The sequence below is a fragment of the Macaca fascicularis genome, chromosome 17 (genome assembly GCF_037993035.2).
Source record: "Macaca fascicularis isolate 582-1 chromosome 17, T2T-MFA8v1.1".
Classification (NCBI taxonomy): Eukaryota; Metazoa; Chordata; class Mammalia; order Primates; family Cercopithecidae; genus Macaca; species Macaca fascicularis.
Genome location: NC_088391.1, coordinates 4,041,834 through 4,067,310, shown reverse-complemented (window position 1 = coordinate 4,067,310; position 25,477 = coordinate 4,041,834). Strand labels below are relative to the sequence as shown.

Below are 25,477 nucleotides of genomic sequence, written 5' to 3'. Positions count from 1 at the left end.
CTGTAAATTGGCCAAAGTGACTAAATTATTCACTCTTTATTGAATACTTTCTGTGTGCATAAACCTAAGTAGGAGAGTCAAAGGTGAATAAGATATTCTTGAGGAACTTTCAGCAAAGCAGACGAGAAAGATTTGTACGACACAGAAGGAATAATTTATTTTTTTTAATTGAAATACAGTGTCTTTTCTGTTGTACATTTTACATCGAAATCTTTTTTTTTTTTTTTTTTGAGACGGAGTCTCGCTTTGTCGCCCAGGCTGGAGTGCAGTGGCCGGATCTCAGCTCACTGCAAGCTCCGCCTCCCGGGTTCACGCCATTCTCCTGCCTCAGCCTCCCGAGTAGCTGGGACTACAGGCGCCGCCACCTCACCCGGCTAGTTTTTTGTATTTTTTAGTAGAGACAGGGTTTCTCCGTGTTAGCCAGGATGGTCTCAATCTCCTGACCTCGTGATCCGCCCAAAATCTTTAATTACACACACATAAAAGATCAGTAGCACTCACCTTTAGCTTCACCTTTTGTGCTCTAGAAACTCTTTCACGTACATATTCAATTTAAGGTCGGGGAGTGACTGTGGTGACCCCTGACCTTTCCTGCAGCACACTATGCCAACACAGATCTTTCATTAATGTCATCCAAAATGCTTGCTGTGCCTACATTTTCAGGTCTATTGATTTATAGCGTGAATTCATCCGACTTTTCCATTTTGCAAAGATTCTATTTTTAAATCAATTTAGTCTTTGCTGACTCATACTTTCTCCCGAAGTTAGGAGAGTGAGATGATTACTTTGCTGATAATTCCCATGAAGGCGTTCTGTGGGCCTGAAGTCTCTGCATTTGGCTCCTTGTTTCTGTAATGTTAGGGGCTTTCAAGGGTCAGCTTTCACCGTATCCCAGAGGATTTAGCCACGTATGAATTTGGTTGGACCAAAAGGATGAATTTTTCATTCCCATCTTCAGACGAACACGGACCCCATTCTTAGGAGATCACTAAAGGCAATTCTGCCTCTATTCCTTTCTCAAAGAGCATTTCTAGGGAAACTCAAGCTATTTTGCCAGGTGCAGCTGCAGAGGCGTGTGTGAACACAGCAGCACTGAAACCATGAAAAGGGAAGGAATCCTGCAGGGAAGAGGGGCTTTACTAGCCCCAAAGGCACCTTTAAACAAACAGACAAGACAGCATATTAAAGGAGATGGAGTGTTCCTGTGGCTCCTGATTGTATTTTAATCTCATTCCTGCAGGAGAGGCCTTTCTTGTCCTGTGCTCTGGGGACAGCCAGGGGTTCCTGTGCTAGTTTCTGGGAAGCTTGCTTTATCTCCCCTTCTCTCTGGTGCAATTCACTTTGCCGCCTCAGGAACTTCTTCACTTTCCGCACTCTTCTCCTGCCTCCCTCTGCCAAAGGGCGGCGTTTAGCTCAGGGAACAGCTCCCTTTATTTATACAATAGCTGTGATTTAAGTCCCCAGTCTCCTGGCTGTTCCTGTTCCAAACTGTGTAACTCACAGAACTTTTCCCATTGGTGAGTAAGTGCAGATGGCATGTTTATCTTCCTCCTTCTTAAATGAGATCATATGTACTGTAGTGCCAAGTTTTCCTACTGTGGGTCAAGCCCAGATGCCAAAATAGGGTAGTTTTGCTGGGAAGGCCAAGAGGTCACTGAGTGGCACATGTGCTTGTTAGCTGTGGGCAGTGGCTTCAGGTTCCAAGCTGGGGGGAGGGGAGCCCTGGTACCTAATAGCTGTTGGACAGCATTGATTGTTTTGAGGCCTGGAGCATGAGAGGAGGTCATGAATCACTGGGCAGAGAACATCATGAACACATTTCATGACACTTCATGTGTTAAAAAATACTACCTCAGCAAAAGTAGTAGCATCTAATATTCGCAAAAACCGTCTGCAGTTGACTAAATGCTGTTAGGACACAGCTCAGTTTGGTGTTGCAGTGATACGGTTCATGGATAAGGCAAGCTGGCCCTGTTTAGGGAAGAGGAAAGTTGGGCACAACGAGATTATGTGATTCTCAAGCCATGGTGAAGAGAAGACCGAATGTTCTCTTCCATCAGGTGACGCTTCTCCCCAAATGGTAGGGTAGAAGCAGAGTTCCTCCCTTTCAGAAAGAGAAGGAGGAAGAAGGAAATGAGGTTTGAGGGTGTGAAAGGAAAATATCCCGGGCCCCCAAAATCACGAAGGAAAACTCAACCTGGGAACTGCTTAAGGCAAACCTGCCTCCCATTCTACTCAAAGTCACTCCTCCGCTCACTGAGATGGAGGCGTATCTGATTTACTTCCTTTGGAAAAGCTAATCAGACACATGCAAGAATGCAACCATTTGTGTATCACCTATCTGTGACCGGGAAGCCCTCTCCTCACTTCCAGTCTTCCTGCCTTTGCTTCAAGTGGTCCCCCCTTTCCAGACCAAACCAAATCTTTTTTTTTTTTTGAGACTTGGAGTCTCACTCTGTCACCCAGGCTGGAGTGCAATGGCACGATCTCGGCTCACTGCAATCTCCACCTCCCAGGTTCAAGCAATTCTTCCACCTCAGCCTCCCGAGTAGCTGGGACTACAGGCACCCGCCATCATGCCTGGCTAATTTTTGTATTTTTGTAGAGACGGGGTTTCACCATGTTGGCCAGGCTGGTCTTGAACTCCTGACCTCAGGTGATCTGCCCACCTCGGCTTCCTGAAGTGCTGGGATTACAGGCGTGGGCCACCCCGCCTGGCCTGTACTTCTGACATATACTGATTGATGTCTCATGTGTCCCTAAATGTATAAAACCAAGCTGTGCTCTGACCACCTTGGGCAAATGTCATCAGGACTTCCTGAGGCTGTGTAAGGAGCGCATCCTCAACCTTGGCAAAATAAACTTCATAGATTAACTGAGACCTGTCTCAGATTTTCTGGGCTCACAGAAGGCTTATAATTGTGTCAGGCACTCAGTCGTGGGGAAGAAGTAAGAGCTGGGAGTCACCAGGATTTAAACAAAGTATAGGCTGTTGCTGGACTCTTCTGGACACCAGTTTCCTTCTCTGTATAACGAAATTCACAATTCCCTGCCAAATCACTAGACTTAGAGACTGAAATAAGGTCATCCCTATGAAATCGCTTTAACAAATCTAAAATACCATGCCCCTACAAGGCAATCTTATTGTACTGCATTTTAATTTCACTATCGACAACATTTCAATTGTATAAAAGTTTTGTATATACTAGTATTCTTTCCCATGTCACACGGAGCCCCGGCGGCCACGCTCTAGCTCACAGGCACGAGCCCACTCTTGCAGGGAGTCAGGCGGGGTGCAGCTCCGGGGCCCCAAGTCCAGCACCCACCTGAGATCTTCACACCCTGAGGAGAGCAGTAGGGGCAACTTAACGGGGCACCAAGTGGGCAAAAATGGCGCCTTCCCTACCGCGTGTGCAGGAGGGTGAATTCCTGGATGTTGAGGGGCGGGGGCACAGAAACTCCCTACCCGCTCTCCCCAGGAAGAGGGCAGGGCCCATGGGGATGGGCGGGGCCCATGGGGACAAGGATTCCCCTCCCCTCTTCCCCACCACCACGGACATAAGGCCTCAGTGGACACCAAGGCCCCAGCACAACATCAGGCCCCAAGTGACACAGGACTCTAGGTGGACACTAGACATCAGACACCAGGTTGATGCCAGGCCCTAGCCAAGTGGACTCCAGTCCCTGTGTAAACATCAGGTCCCAGTTTGGCACCTAGGCCCCAGCTGAACATCAGGCCCCTGGTGGATGCCCAGGTTAATACCAGGCCCCGCGTGGACACAAGGCTCCAGGTACATTGAGGCCCCGGGTGGAAACCAGGCCCCAGATGGACATCAGGCAACTGTATGTCAGGTCCCAGCTGGACACATAGGCTCCAGTTGAACACCAGGCCCGAGATGAACATCAGGCCCCAAGTGGATGTCCAGTCCCCAGGTAAATACCAGGGCCAAGGTGAACAGGAGGCCCCTGGTGAACATCAAGCCCCAGGTGGAGACCCCGACCCCAGGGGGGCCATCCAGCTTGAGGTGGACATCAGTACCCAGATGGACATCAGACCCCAGGCAGACACTGGACTTGAGGTATACACCAGGTACCAGGCTCATGCCCAGGCCACCGCTAGACACAATGAAACAACAGGTTCCATTCAGTGATATAATAAAGCACATCGCAAAGCTCCTTCACCCATATCTTCATAATAATTAATTGGGCTGGATAATCATAGGTTCATATATAGGCCTAATAACCTCAGAAATGTAATTATTTAGTTTCTACAAAACGTGTGTTTGGACTTGTTTAATGGAAACTCAGGTTCCATTCAGTGATTTAAAACAGCACATCCCAAAGCTTCTTTGCACATAGCTTGGTTTTCGTTATTAGAACTGAATGTTCATATGTTGATATATTAGCCGGATAGCCCCTGAAATGTCATATCTGAAATTCTACAAAACATGTGTTTGGAACTTGTTTCATGGAAACACAGGTTCCATTCATTTATATAAAACAGCACATCAGAAAGTTCCTCTTCACATAGCTTGTTTTTCATTATTAGGGCTGAAAATCTATATAGGTGTAATAGTCTCATTAAGGTTTGATTTTCTCACTTATGTGCTTAATCACCTGGAACTGATACTTGTGCACAGTATGGGGTTCAGATACATTTTCGTGCTTGTGTCCATATAGTGAGCCACTTGCCCCAGTAACATTTTTGGAATGGCCCAGCTTTCCCCCACTAAACTCCTCTGATACCTCTCTCATGTATCAGGTTCCCATTAATACAAGGATCTGCTTCAAAGCCTTTTACTCTCTTTGATTGTTCCCGTGTGAATGCCACATGATTATTATGGTTTCTTGTTAAAGCTTAGTATCTTCTAGAGGAAGTCGTCCCTCTTCTTCTTAAGTAGTGTCTTTGGTTATTGTGTTTTTATTTTACAAGGTTGTTGGGGTTTTGATTCAAATTGCTTTGAATTAAAAGAACAATTTGAGGAGAGTTGACATTTCAATAATATTTAACCTTCTGGTTCATCATGTACATATATCCATTTTTAAAGGGTCTTTTTAATGTCTTTCATTAAAGTTTATAGATTTTCTTCCTAAAATTCCTATACAAGTTCTTTCATTATAATTATTCCAAGGTAACATTTTTTTCTTGCTATGATAAATGTCTGTCACTAACAAATACTTTTCTCTTAAACTCTTGCTGGTATGTAGAAATGCAATTTAACTTATATCGGTAATCTTGAAAAAATCTGTTACTAACATTGTCAGTTTGTCTGAATTTTTTTGAACACTCTTATCAGTGAATAGTGATGGTTTTGTTCTCCCTTCCCCTCCTCCCTGTTCCTCTTTGTTTTTTTCTGTCTTGTTCTGGCTGCCCCCTCCAATACCTGCTAAGTAGAAATAGAGATCAAGAAATATCCTTATCACTGCTAAGCACCAGACTTGCCTTTTAATTTGCCCCTTAAAAAAGTTCCCTTCTATCTTTTTTTTTTTTTTTTTTTTTAAGACTGAGTTTCCTGTTGCCCAGGCCGGAGTACAATGGCGCGATCTTGGCTCACTGCAACCTCTGCCTCCCAGGTTCAAGCAATTCTCCTGCCTCAGCCTCCGGAGTAGCTGGGACTACAGGCATGCGCCACCACGCCCAGCTACTTTTGTATTTTTAATAGAGACAGGGTTCTACCATGTTGGTCAGGCTAGTCTCGAACTCCTGGGCCTAGGTGATCTGGCCTCCGTGGCCTCCCAAAGTGCTAGGATTACAGGCATGAGCCATGGTGCCCGGTTGACTTTTTTTCTTTTACCTTGGTCAGTCTTCCAGAAGTTTGCCAATTTTAGTAGTGTTTTTAAAGAATTAACTTGTATTTCTCTTTCATTAATTCTGCTCTCATCTTTATTTCCTATTTTCTTTAGGTTTATCCCCAAGACATTTTTTCCTACATTCTTTTTTTTTTTTTTTTTTTTTTTTGAGATGGAGTCTCGCTCTGTCCTGCAGGCTGAAGTGAAGTGGTGTGATCTCGGCTCACTGCAACCTCCGCCTAGCGGCGGGTTCAAGTGATTCTTCTGCCTCAGCCTCCTGAGTAGCTGGGATTACAGGGACACACCACCACGCCTGGGTAATTTTTTGTATTTTTTAGTAGAGACGGGGTTTCACCATGTTGGCCAGGCTGGTTACGAACTCCTGATCTCAGGTGATCCACCCGCCTTGGCCTCCCAAAGTGCTGGGATTACAGGTGTGAGCCACCACGCCCTGCCTTTTTCCTAAATTCTTAAATGGATACTTAATTCACTAATTTTTAGCTTTTCTTCCTTCTGGATGAAATCATTAAAGGCTATACATTTTCTCTTAAATTTACTGATCTCCATTTTTAATAACAAAGAGTAGGTTAAAGACTTAGTGTTTTCAGTAGGCACTTCGATCAGCATTTAATGAGTCATTTGTATTCATTTTATTCATCTTTAAAGTTATTTTCTATTTGTGGTACTGGGTTTCCATTTATAGTAGATGGAGAGTTTCTTTTCATAATACATTTATTTAATTAAAATATCATTTTGGGAAAAATAAATATTAAGTGAAGAATAAATAGGTGGTACACAAGTAGGCCAAAGATCACCAAAGTTGTATGTCGTAGCTCAAAAATGAAAAACAGATTATGAGAGTGATTCATCGGGGGCTATATTTTGAGAAAAGAATGATCTGGGCAACCGCTACCTTATCACCTTCACATGTGCTGGCTCACAGCACACATAATGATTCCATCGTGATGAGTAATTTCTGACAACTATGGAGAGTATGGCAGGTTCCAGGGAGATGAACATGTGCAAACGTTCTAAGTGTCCAGGAAAGGAATAATAGTGTTTGGAATTCTAAACTGTGAGCTGGTTGTTAATGGCAGAAGTAGTATTAAAATTAAAGACTGGGCTGGGTGCAGTGGCTCACACCTGTAATCCCAGCACTTTGGGAGGCCGAGGTGGGTGGATCACCTGAGGTCAGGAGTTCAAGAGCAGCCTGGCCAACATAGTGAAACCCTGTCTATACTAAAAATACAAAAATTAGCCAGGCAAGGTGGTGTATGCCTGTAGTCCCAGCTACTCGGGAGGCTGAGGCAGAAGAATTGCTTGAACCTGGGAGGCAGAGGTTGTAGTGAGCCAAGATCATGCCACTGCACTCCAGTCTAGGCAACAGAGTGAGACTCCATCTCAAAAAATAAAAATAAATAAAAATAAGAAAATAAAAATAAAAATGAAATTAAAGACTGGATTATTTGAAAGAGATTGCGTTCAGGAGGTGTGAGACAAGGACACAGTGATCTCTGAGACCTAGCATGTGTGTATCAAGGACAAGTCATGTCATATTTAACCCACTTCCCCCTTATTATTAGATGAGACTATCAGACTGGCCGGGCAGTGTAAGTCAGAAGGAAGACTGAAGCTTGGATTAGTAATCCATTGGGCAGAATCATCCCATTCTGTTAGAAAGGACAGGAATAAATGTGATTGATAACAGTATATTTACAATGGCTAAGAGAGTTACTGAGGAAATATTATCCAAAGATCGGTTTTTGTAACGAACGTATCATTGTCCATGGGGAGTAAAATTTAATAATTTGCCACGGAGCTCTATGCTGTTTAGCAGTTTTATCGAACATGCCTGTTGATATGAAGTTAAGTAATATTCTAGATCACAGAACATGTATTCTTAAAGATATCAACAAACTGGAATTAGAGATTTAGTGAGGCTGACAAGCATGAAAGCGCAGTGTTCCACTGAGATCAACACTGCTCCCATTCCCTTCTGAGGTTCCTGCAGAGGCCGAGTGTCAGCGGCAGATGGCCTGGAGGTCTTGCTTCCAGTGTAACTAATTCCAGACTTCCCTTGAGCTCTTATCTATGGTATAAAACCTGCTTGTCTTACATTCATATAAACATGTTTATATTCATATTTTTTTCTTTTTGAGACGGAGTCTCGCTCTGTTGCCCAGGCTGGAGTGCAGTGGCACGATCTCGGCTCACTGCAAGCTCCGCCTCCCTGGTTCACATCATTCTCTTGCCTCAGCCTCCCGAGTAGCTGGGACTACAGGTGCCCACCACCATGCCAGGCTAATTCTTTGTATTTTTAGTAAAGACGGGGTTTAATTGTGTTAGCCAGGATGGTCTGGATCTCCTGACCTCGTGATCTGTCCACCTTGGCCTCCCGAAGCGCTGGGATTACAGGTGTGAGCCACCACGCCCAGCCCCAATTCCTATATTTTACAGATAAAAAAATTGATCCTAATCCTTCACTCTATTATACATGACCTCTTTTAATTTTAAACATTTCAAACTGGAGTCTAGTTTTAAGTCTATTATCATAAAAAAGGTTTCCATCCTCTTGCTAATATAGTTCCTTAATTTAATTTTAATTGTTAAATCCTAAATTTACATATATAGTTTTTCTAATTCTTGGCATGGCAATCAAACTTTCGTGAATTATTCATGAAAGAATAATAAGATTTTGCATTGGTATGTTTGAATTAATCTCACTCATGATGCCTAGTAATGTTTTTTAATTATAGCAAGTTACTGGGAAAGTGTTTTCAGAAAAGCATTTACAGTGAATATGGAGTTCTTTTCCTGGGTTTTCACGAACATCCAAAAATTGATAATGTAATCAGTATAGCTTAGGTTGTTATTCCTACATTCCTTTTTTTCCCCACAATGAAACACTGTTGCATAGCAAATGCAGAATAAGAAGTCCGGAGCTCCTCTTCCCGTTTCCAGTGGATCCCTTCCTGCTTGGATGGGCTGAAACAAGTTACTGATCTTCCTGTGCCTCAATTTTAACGTATCAGCATCTCTACCTTTCTTGTTCTGTCTACTTGAAATAACCATTTAGTATGATACTGTCTAAGAGAGCATGTTGACAATTATGAAGTATTTTAGAACAATGAATGGGCAGAAAATGCAGTCTCATGTGTCCCTCCACTCACCATTGTTTATAAAGTTTGCCGGCCAGGTGCAGTAGCTGATGCCTGTAATCCCTGCACTTTGGGAGGCTAAGGTGGGCGTGTCACCTGAGGTCGGGAGTTTGAGACCAGCCTGACCAAAGTGGAGAAACCCCGTCTCTACTAAAAATACAAAATTAGCTGGGCGTGGTGGAGCATGCCTGTAATCCCAGCTACTCAGGAGGCTGAGGCAGGAGGATCACTTGAACCCGGGAAACAGAGGTTGCAGTTAGCTGAGATCGTGCCATTGCGCTCCAGCCTAGGCGAAAAGAGCGAAACTCCTTCTCAAAAAAAAAAAAAAAAAAAAAAGTTTGTCATTTTTCACTGAGGCTTCCTTGGGTTAGCCCAGATTGTGCCCAACACCCTAAAAAATAAAAATTAGAAAGTTTGTCATTTTTTCTTCTATTTGTTTCTTAAAATGTTAGACTATTACAGGCACCAATAGTTATAAGGAATATTACTAGTAAAATTAAGTCTTTCTGAGGACACATTTCCTTTTCTAAGGTAAATATTTTGCTTTCAAACGAGTTATTATTGTACACATAAAGTTGTAGGTTTGGGTCGAGTGCAGTGGCTCACACCTGTAATCCCAGCAGTTTGGGAGGCCCAGAGGCAGGGAGATCACTTCAGGTCAAGAATTCGAGACCAGCCTGGCCAACAGGGCAAAACCCCATCTCCCCGAATAATACAAAAATCAGCTGAGTGTGGGGGCAGGCGCCTGTAATCCCAGCTACTCAGGAGGCTGAAGCAGAAGAATCACTTGAACCCGGGAGGTAGATGTTGCAGTGAGCCAAGGTCATGCCACTGCACTCCAGCCTGGACAATACAGGGAGGCTCTGTCTCAAAAAGAAAACAAAGCAAAACAAAAAAACAAATGGGTTTGGATTTAAAGGATGTTGTTCCTGAAAAAAGGCACATTACGTGTGAGTGAAGCACATACTGCCACTTGGAAGAAGCCAGGGAAATAGAGGGAACCTGAAACTAAGTGGTTAAGTAGATGTACTTTTAATTTTTTTTTTTTTTTTGAGGCGGAGTCTCGCTCTGTGGCCCAGGCTGGAGTGAGCGGCGCCATCTTGGTTCACTGCAAGCTCCGCCCCCCGGGTTCCCGCCATTCTCCTGCCTCAGCCTCCCGAGTAGCTGGGACCACAGGCGCCGCCACCACGCCCGGCTGATTTTTTGTGTTTTTAGTAGAGACGGGGTTTCACCGTTTTCGCCAGGATGGTCTCGATCTCCTGACCGTGATCCGCCTCGGCCTCCCAAAGTGCTGGGATTCCAGGCGTGAGCCACCGCGCCCGGCCGGTGTACTTTTAATTTCTATGGCTGCACATGTGCGTGTTTGTTGGTTGCCTGTCTTGTGAGGCCTGAAACGGATGCCATGCTCTTTGGCAGAGCTGTCGTGCCACCAGCAGAGTATAATTAGAAAGTCGCTGGAGCTGAGCACCACGGCCCTCTTCAATGAGGAATTGCATTTTCAGTGCATTGACTTCAAGTGCTTTTCCTTAACCCTTTCTTTACCCTTCCTTGATTTTTCTTCCAGGATCACAGAAGTGAGGCCAAGATGCCCATGTCACCGGAGCCAGAAGAAAGGCTCCTACCAAAGAATATTTTACATCTGCTGAGATGAGGGTGAGAAACTTCAACATTCAAGAATTTCTGCACCATTTTCCCCAAGAACCTTCAAAAAGAAGTACAGAAAATTCCCAGATGAAAATAAATTGATTTTGCTTTGGGGGAAAGCCAGAAACTTGTAGCGAATTCACAGTTTTACCCTGAGAACTTCCGTGGGTCGCTGGAACAGAAGGCTACCGTTATCAGCCTGGAGAGTCATATTTTAAGGAACACAGATGCAAAACACGACAATGTTTCCTGACATCAGATGATGAATGGACGCTGAAGGAAAAACAGGCTTTTTTTTCCACCTGGCAGGAAGAGCTGAACTTGGAGTACACATTGAAAGGAAGCACAGAGGGAAGACGTAAACAGAGGAAAGCAGCACACTTTCATGGTTTTCACAAACAGATATCCCAGAAGTGATCATGGAGACCAAGGAGAACAGGTAAATGAGTTAATGTTTTAAATGACGATAATTTGCATTGGGAGTTCAAGGCTTGCTGGATTTTCCCAAATGAAACATAGATCAGCAAAAACCAATGAAAGCACTCGAGAGGTAAAAGTGAACCAACTTTCCATACCTCAGTTTTAACTGAAATTGTATATGTCAGTTTTCAAGCCAAGGGTTGAAAATAATTTCTTTGCCTTTGCCCAGATAGTTTTGCATTTTCTTTATACTGGTGAGGCTATCGTAATGGAGAGTTGACTAGAGGTAGCCCATTTTCTCCTTCATAAAATGTATCTATGAGTGCCCCTGACTGCCATACGATTGTTTGGAAAATATTGTATCAAATAACCTGAGGAGAGAGGGAGAGGGGAGAGAGTGAGAGAGAAAGAGAACTCTACTTTTCCCTTTATGAATTATGACAATAAAATATAATGCTTGCTCTTTTTCTCAAATTTAGTTGCTATAAGAACATATGTTTGTTTTACAAGCTTGAGGACTTGTGCAAAAAATAAAATGTATGTATATTTATATAATTATTCCTTAAATTTCTGTATGTGCTTTTTTTCTTAAGCATAACAAAATACTCTTCCATTAATTTTGAATGCTGTATTTCGATATTACATTCAATAATTGAAATTTTAGTGCCATAGAGATCAGGGAAGGCTTCACATCTTGTAACCTAAAGTTATCAACAAATAAAACGTCTTCATATTTGGCTTTCCAAAGCGAAACATCGAAGAAAACTCACTGTATTGCTCTTTACCTTTTGAAAATTATTACCCATTAGACAGTGGAACAAAGTGATACTTTTTCAGTAGTGCTTGCCTCTTAGCTTCAGGATTCATTTCATAACTGATTGTTATTTCAGTGTGTGAATGGACAAGAGTATTGAGATGACTTTATGGGTTTGACTTTTATTAAATGATTGAAATATTTGATTGATTTCCATATTTCTAGTATTATGAGAAGTCATGTGAGATTAATTTCCACACCATTGCTGATGCTAAATTATTTAAACATGAGAGAAGTCTACTTATCCATCATCATACATATTATCTTGCAGTATTTCTGTGAATTTTTTTAAACCTTCTAAAATGTTTCCATATTAGTGCATTCCCTCCTAGTTTTGGAACCAGATTTTTTTTTTCAAATCAAAGGTGAACTCATTTTCCTTTGACTTACCAGCTGACTTCTTTGTATTGGTAATTTCGTTTATACATCCATTTTAAAGAGCAGTGCCTACGCAGAATCATTGACGCTGACACGAACTATAAATGTTTGATAATTAGGATTGATTCGATGCATCTAAAAGTTATGCTGTCTTTGTATTCCCTATGCAATACATTCCATTTATAGCTAGAAAAAATATGAATTAACTTTGCATGTACTTTTGCAGAGATTTACATTATATAGGCTTTACGTACCAAATTACTTAAAGCTAAAATGTTGGCGACTAGATATAGCCACATTTATGAACACATAGCGTAGATGTTTTGAGAGTCAAAACATCAGTCTTTTTAAAAAAATAAATACACTTTTATCAAACCAGGCTGGTTTATATAAAACCAGCTGGGGGCGGTGGCTCACAGCTGTAATCCCAGCACTTTGGGAGGCTAAGGTCAGGAGTTCAAGACTAGCCTGACCAACATGGTGAAACCCCGTGTTTACTAAAAACACAAAATTAGCTGGGCATGGTGGCGCAATCCCAGCTATTCGGAAGGCTGAGGCAGTAGAATCACTTGAACCCAGGAGGCAGAGGTTGCAGTGAGCCGAGATCACATCATTGCACTCCAGCCTGGACAACAACAGTGAAACTCCACGTTAAAAAAAAAAACAAAAAAGGCCGAGTGCGGTGGCTCACGCCTGTAATCCCAGCACTTTGGGAGGCTGAGGCAGGCGGATCACAAGGTCAGGAGATGGAGACCATCTTGGTTAACATGGGGAAGCCCCATCTCTACTAAAAATACAAAAAAAAAAAAAAAAAAATTAGCCGGGCGTGATGGCAGTAGTCCTAGCTACTCCGGAGGCTGAGGCAGGAAAATGGCGTGAACCCGGGAGGTGGAGCTTGCAGTGAGCCGAGAACATGCCACTGTACTCCCAGCCTGGGCAGCACAGCGAGATTCCATCTCAAAACAAACAAACAAAAAAAGATATGTAAAACCTGTTTTATTAAGACCATAAATATGCCTAATCTTGTTATTCCTGGGAAAAGAAAATTCTTAAAGAGGATCCACTCTAGGCTTCTGGAGCTCTGGGGTCCACAGTTGTGTGTGAGGGTGGTGGGGGCGTGCTCAGAGTCCCAGCATTAACACACAGGGCCTTCCCAGGCCCTGGCTTTATGGAAATATTGTGGGAAAAGAAGTTAAATTATCTATCTAATAAAGCATGTAAAACGTGATGTACACAATGAAATGAAAGCAGATATATGATTAAATATATTCATCTGAAATTTTAAGCTAAAAGTTGCAACATAACGAATGTCATTTGTTGAAAGCTGCTGTGGGACTGGCTCCTTCTCCATTGCTTTCAGGAAGATGTGGGAGCATCAGTATATGTTAGTGCAAAAGGCAGATTCCAGGGGCAGGCCAGATTTGGGGAAACTGCCCCAAGGGTTCTGAGGAAACAGCTCTAGTTACAGTGTGCTTAGGAGCAGGACTCACTTGGGCTTAATTCAGGCTAGTGGAAATGTCTAGGAATCCTCTCTTATGTTGGGGGGCGGGGGCTTCATTTGATGAATGTGACAACTGAAGTCACATGACTTGCTCAAAATCATATTCTGACCCTATTAAAACAGTAAAGAAGACTTTACTCAGGACTGCTTTGATAGGCATCAAGACCACTGCAACAGGGCAGAGGGATGGGGGCTCAACTTCTAATACAGCAAAGACAGCTGAGGATTCACAGCCAATGAGCAGTGTGAGGGGTCACTGCGTGGAAAATTACGAAGGGGGAATGTCAAAAGTCAGGGACTTTTGCTGAACTGACTTGAAACGATGATCGGCTCTCAAGGTGGGGTTGAAGAATCCGATGGGATGTGGAGGTGATCAGATAGCCAGAGTCAGGGAATTCTGTCTGAACTGACTTGGCGGGATGCATGCACCAACTGAGCTAGGCAGGTCAAAGGCAGGACTGGAAGACAATGCCTTGTCAAAAAGAGGGCGTAGGGGAGCCTGTCTAATGTTTGGTTAAAGAGAAAGACTATTTCAGTTCCCCTTGTTGTTCATGAAAGAAGAGCGATTCTTCTGTCTGAACAATCTAAGTCCATTTCTTGTTGGTTGTCTTTTGTTCATTAAGGACCAGCTGAACCATCTGTTGAGACTTGGTGATAGAGAATATTTGCTGGATGGTTCAATAAGTCAGACATTTTTGAAAAATGAAAAGAAAAACAAAGATGCATGGGTAGAACAGACTGTAAACTCGGTTTCTGAGTCTAGATGTCCGGCTTGCAGTATCTTCGGGTGGCAGAATGAGGATGGCAGTGACCCTCCAGTGGCTTTCCTGGCTTTCAGTTTGAATGTCCTTGTTGATGTCATAGACTCCAGTGTCCTGGAGCAGAGTGTGGAAGATACAATGTGCCAAATGGCTGACTTTAATTTGCAAGGAGGTGAAAAATAGCTCAAAGACAATGAACACATCTAGAGACTGATAACCCGTAAGGGTGTGCTGTAGTTATCTATTGAAGCATAAAATACCTCTCTACAGTGCTGCCCCCTTTTTCATTCAAGATAACCAAAGTAAGATTGTTCTCATTTGTAAAATGTCTAGTTTTATTATATTTGGCTTGATTATTTACATAAATGCAAAAAATGATAATTGATGACGTGAGGCTTTTTTTTTTTGGCCCATTAATTTTTTAAAGTCAGGTTTAATAGGATACAATTTACATAAAATAAAATTCACCCTTTTTGTAAATTTATTGTGATTTGAAAATACTAAAATTCATGATACGAATTTGTGGTAAGAGAAGTGTTTTCTGTGGAATTGGCAGTTATTTAGTTGATATTAGGAGAAATAATACTTAATATTAGAACATGGTTTTTTTTTATTATACTTTAAATTTTGGGATACATGTGCAGAACGTGCGGGTTTGTTACATAGGTATACATGTGCCATGGTGGTTTGCTGCACCCATCAACGCGTCATCTACATTAGGTATTTCTCCTAATGCTATCCCTCCCCTAACCCCCAGCCCCTGACAGGACCTGGTGTGGGATGTTCACCTCCCTGTGTCCATGTGTTTTCATTGTTCAGCTCCCACTTATGAGTGAGAGCATGTGGTGTTTGATTTTCTGTTCCTGTGTTAGCTTGCTGAGAATGATGGTTTCCAGCTTCATCCATGTCCCTGCAAAGGACAGGAACTCATCCTTTTTTATGGCTGCATAGTATTCCGTTGGGTATATGTGCCATATTTCCTTTATCCAGTCTATCATTGATGGGCATTTGGGTTGGTTCCAATCTTTGCTATTGTGAACAGAGCTGCAATAAACATACATGTGCATGTGTCTTTATAGTAGAATGATTTATAATCCTTTGGGTATATACCCAGTAATGGGATTGCTGGGTCAAATTATATTTCTGGCTTTAGATCCTTGAGGAATCACCACACTGTCTTCCACAATGGTTGAACTAATTTACACTCCCACCAACAGTGTAAAAGTGTTCCTGTTTCTCCATATCCTCTCCAGCATCTGTTGTTTCCTGACTTTTTGATGATTACCATTCTAACTGGCGTGAGATGGTATCTCATTGTGGTTTTGATTTGCATTTCTGTAATGGCCAGTGATGAGCTTTTTTTCATATGCTTGTTGGCCACTTATATATCTTCTTTTGAGAAGTGTCTGTTTATATCCTTTGTCCACTTTTGGATGAGGTTGTTTTTTTTCTTGTAAATTTGTTTAAGTTCCTTGTAGATTCAGGAGAGCAGCCCTTTGTCAGATGGATAGACTGCAAAAGTTTTCTCCCATTCTGTAAGGTTGCCTGTTCACTCTGATGATAGTTTCTTTTGTTGTGCAAAAGCTCTTTAGTTTAATTAGACTCCATTTGTCTATTTTGGCTTTTGTTGCCATTGCTTTTGGTGTTGTAGTCATGAAGTCTTTGCCCATGCCTATGTACTAAATGGTATTGCCTAGGTATTCTAGGATTTTTATGGTTTTAGGTCTTACATTTAAGTCTTTAATCCATCTTGAGTTAATGTTTGTATAAAGTATAGGGAAGGGGTCCAGTTTCAGTTTTCTGCAAATGGCTTGTCAGTTTTCCCAATACAATTTATTAAATAGGGAATCCTTTCCCCACTGCTTGTTTTTGTCAGGTTTGTCAAAGATCAGATGGTTGTAGACGTGTGGCGTTATTTCTGAGGCCTCTGTTCTGTTCCATTGGTTTATATATCTGTTTTGGTACCAGTACCATGCTGTTTTGGCTACTGTAGACTTATAGTATAGTTTGAAGTCTGGTAGTGTGATGCCTCCAGCTTTGTTATTTTTGCTTAGGATCGTCTTGGCTATATGGGCTCTTTTTTGGTTTCATATGAAATTTCAAGTAGTTTTTTCTAATTCTTTGAAGAAAATCAATGGTAGCTTGATGAGGATAACATTGAATCTATAAATTACTTTGGGCAGTATGGCTATTTTCACAATATTGATTCTTCCTATCCATGAGCATGGAATGTTTTTCCATTTGTTCGTGTCCTCTCATATTTCCTTGAGCAGTGGTTTGTAGTTCTCCTTGAAGAGCTCCTTCACATCCCTTGTAAGTTGTATTCCTAGGTATTTTATTCTTTTTGTAGCAATTGTGAATGAAAGTTCACTCATGATTTGGCTCTCTATTATTGGTCTATAGAAATGCTTGTGATTTTTTCATATTGATTTTGTGTCCTGAGACTTTGCTGAAGTTGCTTATCAGCTTAAGTAGATTTTGGGCTGAGACGATGGGGTTTTCCAAATATGCAATCAAGTCATCTGCAAACAGGGACAATTTGACTTCCTCTCTTCCTATTTGAATACCCTTTGTTTCTTTCTCTTGCCTGATTGCCCTGGCCAGAACTTCCAATACTATTTTGAATAAGAGTGGTGAGAGAGGGCATCCTTGTCTTATGCTGGGTTTCAAAAGGAATGCTTCCAGCTTTTGCCCATTCAGTATGATATCGGCTGTGGGTCTGTTATAAATAGCTGTTATTATTTTGAGATACGTTCCATCAATGCCTAGTTCATTGAGAATTTTTAGTATGAAGGGGTGTTGAATTTTATCAAAGGCCTTTTCTGCATCTATTGAGATAATCATGTGTTTTTTTGTCATTGGTTCTCTTTATGTGATATATTACGTTTATTGATTTGTATATGTTGAACCAACCTTGCATCCAACATCTATAGAACTCTCCACCCCAAAGCAACAGAATATACATTCTTCTCAGCACCATATCGCACTAAAAATTGACCACATAATTGGAAGTGAAACACTCCTCAGCAAATGCAAAAGAACCTAAATCATAACAGTCTTTCAGACCACAGTGCAATCGGATTAGAACTCAGGATTAAGAAACTCACCCAAAACTGCACAACTAAATGGAAACTAAACAATCTGCTCCTGAATGACTACTGGGTAAATAACAAACTTAAGGCAGAAATGAATAAGTTCGTTGAAACCAATGAGAACAAAGACACAATGTACCGGAATCTCTGGGATGCTGCTAAAGCAGCGTTTAGAGGGAAATGTATAGCACTAAATGCCCACAGGAGAAAGCGGGAAAGATCTGAAATTCACACCCTAACATTAAGATTAAAAGAACTAGAGAAGCAAGACCAAACAAATTCAAAAGCTAGCAGAAGACAAGAAATAATAAAGATCAGAGTAGAAATGAAGGAGATAGAGACATGAAAAACCCTCCAAAATGTCAATGAATCCAGGAGCTGTTTTTTTGAAAAGATTAACAAAATAGACCACTAGCCAGACTAATAAAGAAGAAAAGAGAGGGGAATCAAATAGACATAATAAAAAAATGATAAAGGGAATATCACCACTGATCCCACAGAAATACATACTACCATCAGAGAATAGTATAAACACCTCTACCCAAATAAACTAGAAAATCTAGAGAAGATGGATAAATATCTGGACATATACACCCTCCCAAGACTAAACCAGGAATAATTCGAATCCCTGAATAGACCAAAAACCAGTTCTGACATTGAGGCAGAAACTAATAGCCTACCAACCAAAAAAAAGCCCAGGACCAGCTGAATTTTACCAGAGGTACAAAGAGGAGTTGGTACCATTGCTTTTGAAACTATTCCAAACAACAAAGATGTGAGTTTTTTAAAGTTTGCTTTGCTGAAACTTGTGACAAGGAATTTCAGATTAAACCTTTTTTTTTTTTTTCAGATGGAATCTCACTCTGTCGCTCTGTTGCCCAGGCTAGAGTGCAGTGGTGCGGTCTCAGCTCACTGAAACCTCCGCCTTCTGGGTTCAAGCGATTTTCCTGCCTCAGCCTCCCAAGTAGCTGGGATTACAGGCATCTGCCACCATGCCCAGCTAATTTTTTTTGTATTTTTAGTAGAGACGAGTTTCACCATGTTGGCCAGGCTGGTCTCGAACTCCTGACCTCATGATCTGCCCACCTCAGCCTCCTAAAGTGCTGGGGTTATAGGCATGAGCCATCAAGTCCAGCCCAGATTAAACTTTTGGAAAGCAACTGCAGGTTAGGAAGCCATGCTAAGAACTTGCTCTCAGACTTTATCTACAATACCTATATATTTGTGTGAATTCCTCTCTTTTCTAGGTGCTAAGGTTCCTGGGCCTGCCAGATAATGACCTTCTTTACTCTTCTGAAAGGCTGGGAACTCCATAAGCAAGGTACCAGGCAGGTTTCCCGAGAGGGCTTTGTAAGCATTCTCTCCATAAAGTCAACCTTCATTCCTTAGAACTGTCTGCTTATATCTGATTCTGTGCATATCATTCTCAAATATGACATTCCAGTCAAAGCCTTTGTCATATGGCCAAAGTTTCCAATTATGTCTTGCTACAAGGGGAACAGATTCCTATTGAACTTATGCAAATAACTATATAACCATGAAGATGAGTTTCTGAATTCTGGAGGGATTAGGTGGGAAGGCAAAGACAAATGCTTTATTTTTGTTTACAAAGGCATAATCACTAAATTGCATGGTATAGATTGTGAATTATAGGTAGCTTAACAGTTACAGATAGCTTAACAGAAAAGGAAAGAAATTTCTTAAATCCAACAGCAATATTCCAAACAAAAGCCATTACAATCATTTATTAGTTCATTCAGTCCCATGTAATTAATTCTTGTTCTGCTTGATCTGAGGTTAGCAATTTTAGGAATCTATAGCTTCTCTACTAGATCTCTGGAAACTTCCTTTTTTTTTTTTTTTTTGAGACGGAGTCTCGCTCTGTTGCCAGGCTGGAATGCAGTGGCTTGATCTCAGCTCACTGCAAGCTCCGCCTCCTGCGTTCACGCCATTCTCCTGCCTCAGCCTCCCAAGTAGCTGGGACTACAGGCGCCCACCACAACACCCGGTTAATTTTTTGTATTTTTTGTAGAGATGGGGTTTCACCATGTTAGCCAGGATGGTCTCCATCTCCTGACCTCGTGATCCGCCTGCCTTGGCCCCCCAAAGTGCTGGATTAGAGGTGGGAGCCACCATGCCTGGCCTCTGGAAACTCTTAGTCTAGTAGTGTGGCTTCAAAGTTAATAAGGAATGCCATTAGGAGTCTGTTCCCAGAGTACCTGGCTTAGTTCTTTCCATGGGTCTCTGAGGCAGTCCCTGTTTGTTGAGGACAAGCACTTCGGCCTGTAGTTGATTACAGATGCTTCTGGAAAAGCATCACAGTAGAAAGTAAAACAAAAATGATGCAAAAGCCTTAAGATGGTTAAAAAACTGGCCGGGCGCGGTGGCTCAAGCCTGTAATCCCAGCACTTTGGGAGGCCGAGACGGGCGGATCACGAGGTCAGGAGATCGAGACCATCCTGGTTAACACAGTGAAACCCCGTCTCTACTAAAAAATACAAAAAATTAGCCGGGCGCGTTGGTGGGCACCTGTAGTCCCAGCTACTCGGGAGGCTGAGGCAGGAGAATGGCGTGAACCCGGGAGGCGGAGCTTGCAGTGAGCTGAGATCCGGCCACTGCACTCCAGCCCGGGCGACAGAGCAAGACTCTGTCTCAAAAAAAAAAAAAAAAAAAAAAAAAAAAAAAAAAAACTAATGGAAGTTTATTTGGCAAGGAAATTTTGTTATTTCTGTGGCACACGTGAACCCCCAAAATTTGAGATAGGTCTTAGTTAATTTAGAAAGTTAATTTTGCCAAGGTTGATTTGCCAAAGTTAATTTTGCCAAGGCTGTGTCCATGACACAGCCTCTCAGGAAGTCGTGATGACATGTGCCCAAGGAGGTCAGGGCACAGGTTGGTTTTATACATTAAGGGAGACATGAGACATCCATCAATATATGTAAGAAATACATTGGTTTGGTCTGGAAAGGTGGGACAACTTTAAGCAAAGGCAGGAAGACTGGAAGTGGGGAGGGAGCTTCCAGGTCATAGGTGATACACAAGTGGTTACATTCTTTTGAGTTTCTGATTAAGCCGGAGGAGGCAAATCAGACATGCATCTATCTCAGTGAGCAGAGGAGTGACTTTGAACAGAATGGGAGGCAGGCTGGCCCTAAGCAGTTCCAAGCTTGACTTTTCCTTAGCGATTTTGGGGGCCCAAAATCTTTTTCTTTTATATGTGTAACATTTTAAAACAGTAACTAGAATTACGATTAAAAATATTATACCAGGACATGTCATGGACAATGCAGGTATTGACACATTTTCTAGGAACTTCTTATAATTTCCAAAATATTTCTATTAATAATATTTACCCATTTGAATGTAACCTAGTAAAAGTTAGGTATCTTTTTTTATTTGATAATGTTTATCGTTCAGTTCAACATATCAAATAAACTTAATAATTTTTTTTTTTTTTTTTTTGAGACGGAGTCTCGCTCTGTCGCCCAGGCTGGAGTGCAGTGGCGCGATCTCGGCTCACTGCAAGCTCCGCCTCCCGGGTTCACGCCATTCTCCTGCCTCAGCCTCCCGAGTAGCTGGGACTACAGGCGCCCACAACCGCGCCCGGCTAATTTTTTGTATTTTTAGTAGAGACGGGGTTTCACCGTGGTCTCGATCTCCTGACCTTGTGATCCGCCCGCCTCGGCCTCCCAAAGTGCTGGGATTACAGGCGTGAGCCACCGCGCCCGGCCAAACTTAATAATTTTTAACATCACTCTATTTACAAGGTGAAAGAACAAATTTGGGAGGATTTTCCAAGGGCCGTATGGGAAAACTCAAGGTCAATTGTAGATCAAGGTTTTGTTTAGGATTTGATTTGGGGAAGGCAAAACTGTCAAAAATGTCAAGAGGTTTGAACATTTGACTAAATAGGATGTTAGGTTGGTGTGAAACAATGCTTAGCTACCTATTTTACCAAAGTGACTGAGGACTAAGCTCTGATTTTTATCTTACCCAAATTCTTATCTAAGGGGTCTAGGGATTCATGCCCTATAAACCATAAATTCTCATCAGATGGGTTATATTTGACCCTATATTGTGACTTACAATTCAGTCTCACTCTGGCATAACATTATGAGACAAGGGAAAAAGATTTAACCCCAAAATATATTTCCTTGCCATACCTTGAAATTGCTGTGCTAAATCTCTTGCAGGAAAAATCCACATTCCACAGAGAATCCCCTTCCCCCGTTTGTTTTCCTTCCTTCCTTCCCAGATCCAGGAGATAATTGTGAGAGTTAAAGAAAGAGGAAAGAAGCATGAAACGTGGCTTGGCAGTCAAAGACAGGTTTTCTGTAGTTAAAACCTGAGAGGCACCCCTGACTGATTGCAGTCAGGAGCACTTTCTCTTACAGGCTAAGAGTATATATTGGTTTTAGGGTGAGGGGGCTTATAACAAGCTTGGAATGTTTGTGTGTGGAGAAGTTTATGGCAGGGTTGGAAGCTCTCTCATAGGAGGGGAGGTTACCTTGAGGCTGGCATCTTCCTGGCTGGAGGGGGCTTATCTAGGGGCTAGCATGTCTCTGATGGGGGATGTTAGAAACAAGAGCTCACAGTCACAAGGAAAACGAGCACTCAAAGGATTTCTCAGCAAGGCAAATTTACTTCTGCAGAAGGGTGCCGCTCACACTTTTGGCCACTGCGAGAACCCACCAAACAAAGGAGGGAAGGGGTTTTTTTTCCCTAACATGGTTAGTCCGTGCTTCTGTGTCCTGTCCCCATTGACTGGAGTAGGAGTGTACTATCTAAACTGACCTGATTGGCTACTGTTTAAAATTGAATATGGCTAATTAGGTGGGGAGAGGCTGTCCATTACAGTACAAGACATGTTTGGGCATGTCAGTGTGTCCAGAATTAGTGGGTTCTTGGTCTCACTGACTTCAAGAATGAAGCCATGGACCCTTGTGGTGAGTGTTACAGTTCTTAAAGATGGTGTGTCTGGAGTTTGTTCCTTCTGATGTTTGGACGTGTTTGGAGTTTTTTCCTTCTGGTGGGTTTGTGGTCTCACTGACTTCAGGAGTGAAGCTTCAGACCTTCGCGGTGAGTGTTACAGCTCTTAAGGCGGCGTGTCTGGAGTTGTTCGATCCTCCTGTCCGGAGTTGGTTATTCCTCCTGGTGGGTTCATGGTCTCAGTGGCCTCAGGAGTGAAGCTGCAGACCTTTGCGGTGAGTGTTACAGCTCATAAAGGCAGTGTGGACCCAAAGAGTGAGCAGCAGCAAGATTTTTTGCAAAGAGCAAAAGAACAAAGCTTCCACAGTGTAGAAGGGGACCTGAGCAGGTTGCCACTGCTGCCTTAGGCAGCCTGCTTTTATTCCCTTATCTGACCCCACCCACATCCTGCTGATTGGTCTCTTTTACAGAGAGCTGATTGGTCCATTTTACAGAGAGCTGATTGGTCCATTTTGACAGAGTGCTGATTGATGTGTTTGTAATCCCTGAGCTAGACACAGAGTGCTGATTGGTGCATTTATAATCCTTTATCTAGACACAGAGTGCTAGACAGAAAAGTTCTCCAAGTCCCCACTAGGTTAGCTAGATACAGAGTACTGATTGGTGTATTTACAAACCTTGAGCTAGATCCAGGGTGCTGATTGGTGTATTTACAATCCCTTAGCTAGAGATAAAGGTTCTCCAAGTCCCCACTAGATATTAGCTAGACACAGAGCACTGATTGGTGCATTTACAAACCTTGATCTAGACACAGAGTGCTGATTGGTGTGTTTACAAACCTTGGGCTAGACACAGAGTGCTGATTGGTGCATTTACAGTCTTTTAGCTAGACACAGAGTGCTAGACAGAAAAGTTCTCCAAGTCCCCACTAGGTTAGCTAGATACAGAGTACTGATTGGTGTATTTACAAACCTTGAGCTAGACCCAGAGTGCTGACTGGTGTATTTACAATCCCTTAGCTAGACATAAAGGTTCTCTAAGTACCTACTAGACTCAGGAGCCCAGCTGGCTTCACCTAGTGGATCCTGCACCAGGGCTACAGGCGGAGCTATCTGCCAGTCCCGCGCCATGCGCCTGCACTCCTCAGCCCTTGGGCAGTCGATGGGCGCAGGAGGCGGCGCTCGTTGGGGAGGCTCGGGCTGCATAGGAGCCCATGGGGTGGGGAGGGGGAGACTCGGGCATGGTGAGCTGCAGATCCCGAGCCCTGCCCCGCAGGGAGGCAGCTGAGGCCTGGTGAGAATTCGAGTGTAGCACTGGTAGGCCGGCATTGCTGGAGGACCCAGCATATCCTCTGCAGCTGCTGGCGTGGGTGCTAAGCCCCTCACTGCTGGGGGCCAGCGGTGCTGGCTGGCCGCTCTGAGTGCAGGGCCTGCCAAGGCCACCCCTACCCGGAACTCGCACTGGCCCTCGAGCGCCATGCACAGCCCCAGCTCCCGCCTGTGCCTCTCCCTCCACACCTCCCTGCAAGCAGAGGGAGCTGACTGTGGCCTCGGCCAGCCCAGAGAGGGGCTCCCACAGTGCCATGGTGGGCTGAAGGGCTCCTCAAGCGCCACCAGAATGGAAGCTGAGCCTGAGGAGGTGCCGAGAGTGAGGGCTGCTAGCATGTTTTCACCTCTCAATCCCCCCTCTAAACAGGACACCCCAACTGCTGTTGGGAATTTGGCCGATGACTGCTCTAGCTACTTCCTGATGGATAGGGGCGACGAAGGGACCCTGCAGTTGTAGTGTCCTCCAGAGGGGAGCTCTCTAGGCCAGTGAAAGTGCCAGTGGGTCGGTCCAGGGGTCCTTGGTAGAAGTTGTTAGTTGGACTTATTTGGGGTTCCATTTGTAAGACCGTCTGAGGCTTGATGGCCTTGATTCTAGAGGAAACAAATTTGACAAGAAGTTTAAAAATACAGGGCCCAAAGGCGAGTAACAGCAAGATGGCTGCCACAGGACCTAGAAAGGGGAGAAGCCATGTTGCCCAACTCCAGAGGTTGATATAAGAGTTTGAAAGGCATCATCTGATTTCAGAAGCCTTTTCCTGTAAATGCCAGGTGGCATCTTGTACTATCCCTGACTGGTTAGTGTAAAAACAACACTCTTCCCCTAAGAAGGTGCAGAGTCCTCCTTTCTCAGCCGTGAGGAGGTCTAGGCCTCAGCAGTTTTGGAGAGTCACTACTGCTAAAGAGTCTATTTGGGATTGTAAAGTAAGGATAGAGTTCGTTATTTCTTGCAAACTGTCTGAGAAATCCTTTGAGAGCGTGTGGTAGTAGGATAATGAAGTAGATAAACCGGCTATTCTGGTTCCTGTAGCAGTAGCCTAGTAACACTATAAGTAGGGGTATCAGTTGCATGGCTCTGTGCTGACAGACTTGAGCTTTGAGGGGTACTGATAAGGTCTGATTTCCTGGGGCAATATTAATGTTGGGACTCAGAAAGACCAAGGCGCAGGCGCCTGTCCAGTTACTGGGGAGGCAGATACAGGTCGATGCTCCACATAGGAAGAATATGCCTTGGCTAGGTAGACATTTAGAAATTTACCCTGGGGGCTTTTAAAGGAATAGGGTACACTGTTTTTTCTTTACTACTTCTATCTTTCACTTTCTCTCTGACTTCATCTCTCTTTCTGATTCCCTCTTTGTCTCTCTCTTCCTCTTTCTTTGACTCCTCCTTTTTGTCTCTCTGTTTCTTCCTCTCTCTCTCTCTCTCTCTGACTTTCTGTCTCTTTCTCTTTCCTTTCTGCTGGTCTTTCCCTGCCTCTGTCTGCTGCTTATGCTGCTGTTCTCCCTTCTCCTTCCCCTTTTTGATGGCTTCGGCAGCATAAGACTGCCACCTCCTTGGGTTTTTGCACTGCGTGCAGTAACTCCATGATTTCCTTGTTGTATTTAATGGGGGTTCCCAGAGGTTAGGAACTCCCTTTTCTTTCATATTGTAGCATGGGCATGTAG

The 25,477-nt window shown here is 43.1% G+C and overlaps 1 protein-coding gene across 9 annotated transcripts in view; it reads left to right on the top strand.

The window, feature by feature from the left end:
- The window catches only part of SACS (sacsin molecular chaperone), a 108,161-nt gene that overhangs the window by 5,367 nt on the left and 77,317 nt on the right, over positions 1-25,477 (top strand). For all 9 annotated transcript variants that reach the window (XM_074021707.1, XM_045377199.2, XM_005585477.4 and 6 more), the window contains exon 2: positions 10,513-11,031. In XM_074021707.1, coding sequence (XP_073877808.1) covers positions 10,978-11,031 — 54 coding nt within the window. In that variant the 5' untranslated portion in view covers positions 10,513-10,977. The remainder of the gene's footprint in view (positions 1-10,512; positions 11,032-25,477) is intronic.